Genomic DNA, 5,952 nt, shown 5'->3' with positions numbered 1-5,952 from the left:
CTGTCTGTCTGTCTGTCTGTCTGTCTGTCTCTCTCTCTGTATATATATATATATATATATATATTGTATATACACACACACACACTCACATATATATATATGAGTTTCTTTGCATGTGGTAAACTTCCCAACATGCTAAAAGTGGGTATAATATGCCCTGTCCATAAAGGAGAGAGCAGAGCAGATGCTAAAATCTACAGGCCCATCTCTCTGATGTCACATGTTAGCAAGACAATGGAATGCATTGTCAGAAAAAGGCTGATCACATTCCTAGAAGAAAACAACCTTCTCACAAACACACACCATAGCTTGTGTCTCAGGAGGAGCTGCCTCACGCATTTGCCGCACCACTTTGACTGGGTACTGAAATAACAGCTAAAGCAGTCAGCTGTAGACGTGATATACCTCAACTTTGCTAATGCCTTCGACAAAGTTGATCATGGTATGATATGTCACAACACTGAAAAACCTTGATATTACTGGGAGAGTTTCTGAAGGACAGGAGTCAGATAGTTGTAGTCAATTGTGCTCACTTTGAAGAGACACCAATTCTTAGCAGAGTCCCACAGGGAACTGTACTGGGGCCACTACTATTAACCAGCACAAGACTATATCCCTTAACAAAAGAACTAAAAGTGGAAAAATCCTGGTGGCCTAATGATGGAACATGCTCCCACCTTTTGGAGGGTACAGAATTTCACTTCAAACAAGGTGAAATATTTAAGATAAAGTCAAATTTCACTTGTGCCTCTGAAAACTTAATCTATGTTATTACCTACTTAGGTTACGGAAACCACTATACAGGCCAAACATGAATGTTTTTCAGACGAAGAACAACACTTAACAAAGAACAAATCTGCTTCCTACGATATAGACAGATGCAGGTCAGTGAGCACATAGAGAGATGTGCTAGGAACCTTAAACCATACTTCCTAATTTTCTCTTTTTATCAATGTTCCAAGAACATCTCAATGCAGCAAAGATTAAATAAACAGGCAACTTTAATAAATATCAACCCCAACTTAACATAAACACACAACTTAATACAGACACTACTAACCTTACTAATGCTAATAATCCCACTAATCCTCATACATCCCATATACCATTCATATTCTATTAATCATATCTACCTTAATTGCATCACTTTCAGAACTGCTTACCTCCCTTGCATGCAATCTTTTCACTCGGGTACTATTAGATCTAACACCATTTGGAAATCGGTGTTGATTCAAAGTCAGTGAACAGCAATGACAAAACCGGTATGACTTTCTATATTGACTCATAATAATGATTTTTATACTTCTTAATTACACCTCAAATCATTTATTTGTATGTATATGTCTTTGTTTTTATAAAAGAAAGCCATTATTTCTATACCCAGTATGCATTTTCTTTGTTTCTTTTTACTTTTCCCCTATTTATATCACATATAGTCTTTTTTCTCTGAAACCTGTTTCGATTATATATAGATATATATATATATATATATATATATATATATATATATATATATATGTATGTATGTATATTTTATGTATAGGTGCAGGATTGGCTGTGTGGCAAGTAGCGTTGCTTACCAAGCGGACGTGGTTTTTTGTCGCTCCTGCTTCACGTCGCTGAATGCCAGCGTTGTGAATTTTTGACGTACTACTACAGGTAAGACTTTTGTGTTTTTGGGGATTTAGTGGGGGTTTGTTGCTCATGTTTATTTATATTTATGTCGAGCAAGAAATCTCCACAGAATTCCACGCATTTGTCTGCCTGTGGTTGTGCTTAAAGTCTCACTTAGCGGTGAGAAGAATGTGAACTTAGTTTGTAAAAGTTTGTTGTCTTCAAGTCATGATTTGAAAACTACAGATAAATATTGTGAACTTTGTTTAAAAAAGAAAAGGAATTTATTGTTTTAAAACCAAGTTTTGAAAGCTAATGAATTTGAAGAAAAGTCTTCTTCTTGCTTTGAACTACACCACGTGGAACTACGCAAAGGATTTAATTTTTACCAGCAAAGTGATGACTCCAGCGGTGCCGGGATCAAATCGGGCCGGAGTACCGTTGTGGCCTGAAAATTTGTTAATGAAATAAAGTAGCATTGCTTACCGAGAGGACGTGATTTTGTCGCTCCTGTTGTCACGTCGCTGAATGCCAGCGTCATGAATTTTTGACGTACAACTACAGGTAAGACTTTTGTGTTTTTGGGATTTAGTGGGGGTTTGTTGCTCATGTTTATTTATATTTATGTCGAACAAGAAATCTCCACTGAATTCCACGCATTTGTCTGCCTGTGGTTGTGCTTAAAGTCTCACTTAGTGGTGAGAAGAGTGTTTTGGAGGTATCACTCCTCCCAAAATTGTGAACTCAATTTGTAAAAGTTTGTTGTTTTCAAGCCATGATTTGAAAACTACAAATAAATATTGTGAAAGGAATTTATTGTTTTCAAACCAAGTTTTGAAAACTAATAAATTTGAAGAAAAGTCTTCCTCTTGCTTTGAACTACACCACGTGGAACTACGCAAAGGATTTAATTTTTATCAGCTAAGTGACGACTGCAGCGGAGCCGGGATCAAATCGGGCCGTTGTGGCCTGAAAATTTGTTATTCTGCCTGGAACTTTATATTTTATTTATTCTTTCTGAACTGTTGTATTTCCTTTCTCCTTCTTTTATGAACTTTTTTAGTACGAACTGTTTATTTTATTTCTTCTGCTTTTTTCAACTGTTTTCTCTTTTTGCATGGTTTTAAAATTTTTCGTTGTTTAATTTTTATGTGGACATTTTTATCATGGCAGAGAACATAAAGAAAAATAAGGCCACTGCTGTGGAGTGGGAGATTATCCCACCCAAGAAGTGGTTAAATCATTTCAGGGAAAGAACGGTGGTGTTACGGACCTACTCTAGGTTACTCGACACCATTACGGTCTTTCCCAAAATTGAAATTGAAAAAGAGTTGGCAGAATATCTGCCAACTTTTAAGTTTATGGCAAGGGGTGTAAAATACGCGACGGTTAGGTTGCTATTTGACACTCCTGAGGTGGCTCGCAAGTTTGCGAGCCAGCCCTTAGAAGGGGAAAAAATTCTGTTTCTTCCCACATACTGTGGGAAGAAATTAACTAGGGCTTGGATCTGTGGGCTGCCACCCGGTATAGAACCTGATTGGATAGAGGATACTATCCGACGGGGTCTGGGTGGCAGTGGAGCAAAGCTCTTAAATGTGAAAATTTTACCTACAGCTGATTGGGTTGGGGCAAAAGCAGTTTTGACCCTGTGGACCCAATCAGCCAGGGATCTGGTATTTCCGGATTTTTTGAGGATGGCCGGCCATAGATATACGGTCATTCTTGAGGGACGTAAACCCAAGTGCCACCAGTGTCTGAAGCCCGGTCATATCAAGAAAGACTGTCCCCAGAACCAGAGTAAGGTCCTGGAGCAGTTAACAAATGTTGTTCCCCCCGCTCCCCCAGTGGAGGGAGAGACGGAGGAAGTCGAGGAGGTTTCCACCTCCTCGAAAAAAGGGAAAAAAAGGAAGAAGGTGGGCAACAATGGTTGCCCACCGAAAATCGTGGGGGAGGAGGAGGACCATCCGGCAAAGGCGGAAGTACGCCCTACTCCAGTGGCCCCAAAGAAAAAGAAAAAAAAAACAAGGCACGGCTGGTGCTCGATAGTGCACCGCCGGCGTGTCCCGACACTCCGTTGGTGGGAATTGTGCCACCAACGGAGGAAAGCAGGTCGGCAGGAATTGTGCCGCCGACAGTAGAAGCTGTGGGCTCACCCTGTGAGGAAAAGGATTGGCTAATCCTATTCCGAAAGGGAGGGGCCCTGCAAAAATTTGTGAATAAAAGGAAGCGTCGGAGAGAGGGAGTCCTCACCTGTACTAAGGATCCGGACTGGTCTCCTCAGGTGACTGCGGAGGTCGTGTTGGGTAGTCACATAAGTACGGTGGTGAATTCCTTCCCCCACGACGAATTCAGTATTGCAAAGCGGCCCGACTCAGACCCATCGTTTTGCTTGAGAGAAGCGAAGGCTATATCGGGCGAAAAAACCTAAGAGGACGAGTGCCTCATATTGTGTAATGAAAAATCGTAAGAGGCAAATGCCTTAATTTATGACTTTTTATGTACGAGGTTCATAGCCTCAATGTGAAAATTTAATTTTAAAAAGAACAGTGTTATAGAGAAGCAAAGTTCGGCGGGCGGCTTTTGCCTTCTCTCATTATACCATCATATTTATCATCCATTTCCTCTCATTAATGTTTTTGTCCAGCCCGTAGCTACTCTCTGTGTACTGCCTTTATGGCAAATTGAAATGAAATAAAGTAGCTTGCTTACCAACCACATAGTCCCAGGTTCAGTCCTGCTGCATGGCATCTTGGGCAAATGTCTTCTGCTATAGCCTCGGGCCGACCAAGACCATGTGAGTGGATTTAGTAAACAGAAACTGAAAGAAGCCCATTGTATATATATGTGTTTGTGTGTCTGTGTTTGACCCCCCCCACACACACACACACCACTTGACAACTGATGTTGATGTGTTTACATCCCCATAACTTAGTGGTTCAGCAAAAGAGGCCGATAGATTAAATACTAGGCTTACAAAGAATAAGTCCTGTTGTAAGTGGAGGGGTGTATTGTTTTATTTTTCAGAAAAAATTTCAATGGGTGTGGTAGCTGGTTCTCAACTCTATCATGTTGAGTAAAACCTATGTTTGCAAGATTAGATGGTGTTGGAAAATTTATTTAATATTGAGAAGTTGTGTAGACAGAGAATAATTAATGTCTCTTTTAAGTATAGCTTCTTTTATTATGGACCAAGCCAGTGTATATTGTATATTTTGTGATTTCCTTATAATTTCCTTTTTCAGATTATAGTGTGCTAAAGATTGCTTGGACATTAGTATATCTTTTAGCTGTTTGATGGCTTCTTGGCACCTTTGTATCTAAGTCCATTTTGTTCCTTTCTTTAGCAGGTAATTTAATGGTGCACACAAGTTATGAACATTAGGGATGTAACTTTGGTAATAATTCACCAAACCCCAAAATGCTTGTAATGTTGCCACATTCTTTTGTGGGGGCATATTTTTAATTGCTGATGCCCTGGTAGGATCTGGATACCGTCTCTCCCTTTCTATCTATGATTTGCTCTAAATATTTAATTTTAAGCAGAAATAAATCACACTTATCTGCACTCAACTTGAACCTGTATTCACTCAGTTTTTTAAATACCATTTTCACATGTTGTACATACAGACTTCTTGATTTACTCTTAATCAATATGTCACCAAGATATGCAATTGCAAATTCAGTCTGCTAACATTGTATCCATAATCTGTTGGAAGATCGCCGGTGCGACTTTTACGCCAAGTGATAACCGGTTGTGTTTATACAGTTCTTTATGTGTGTTAATTGTTAGGTATTTAGAGCATTCATCATCTACTTCAATTTGTAGATATGCATCAGAGAGATCCAATTTAGAAAATATCTTCCCACCCCATTTAATTTTGCAAATATGTCCTCCGAAGTCAGCAGCAGATAGTTGAATGTTTTAAGTCATACGTTTAATTCAGTGGAAAAATTAGCACACTCTGATTTTATTATTCTTTTTCTTAATGTACACAGCTGATGATGCCCATTCTGAGTATTTCACTTTTTGGATAACTCCAATTTTTTCTAGTCTCTGTAAGTTTATTTGTTCTAACACTGCATATGGCACACTTCTTTTTTGGTTTAAAAATTGGCACTGCATTTTCTCAGATTTTCCTTTTGTTTATGAACATGCACCGAGGGAATACTTTCTTTAATTCCTTTTGCAATTTGTGTTAGAACTTGTGCCTGTACCTGTTTCATTTTTGCAATAGTGGTTAATTAGTAAATCCCAGAGATCGAATTTCTCCATGCAATACATTCCAAATAGGTTATTCTTTGCTTTTATCATTCTACCTCATAAAGTCACATTGTAAT

At 38.8% G+C, this 5,952-nt stretch overlaps 1 protein-coding gene across 1 annotated transcript; it reads left to right on the top strand.

Annotated features, from left to right (window-relative positions):
- The first annotated feature begins 2,184 nt into the window (after positions 1 to 2,184).
- On the top strand, positions 2,185 to 5,569 carry LOC149135561 (uncharacterized). The gene has a single exon (XM_089352340.1). It carries the CDS (start codon positions 2,781 to 2,783, stop codon positions 3,750 to 3,752), a length of 972 nt encoding a protein of 323 aa, XP_089208466.1. The 5' UTR covers positions 2,185 to 2,780; the 3' UTR covers positions 3,753 to 5,569.
- The last annotated feature ends 383 nt before the right edge of the window (positions 5,570 to 5,952 follow it).

The sequence above is a fragment of the Octopus bimaculoides genome, chromosome 5, assembly GCF_046866305.1.
Source record: "Octopus bimaculoides isolate indiv1 chromosome 5, ASM4686630v1, whole genome shotgun sequence".
NCBI classification, from domain to species: domain Eukaryota; kingdom Metazoa; phylum Mollusca; class Cephalopoda; order Octopoda; family Octopodidae; genus Octopus; species Octopus bimaculoides.
The sequence above is the reverse complement of the archived record's forward strand: the minus strand, read 5'-3'. Positions and strand labels throughout refer to the sequence as shown.

What these genes read in the sequence shown, in the direction of transcription:
- LOC149135561 (XM_089352340.1), top strand. Translation starts at nt 2,781, where the DNA reads ATGGCAGAGAACATAAAGAAAAATAAGGCCACTGCTGTGGAGTGGGAG.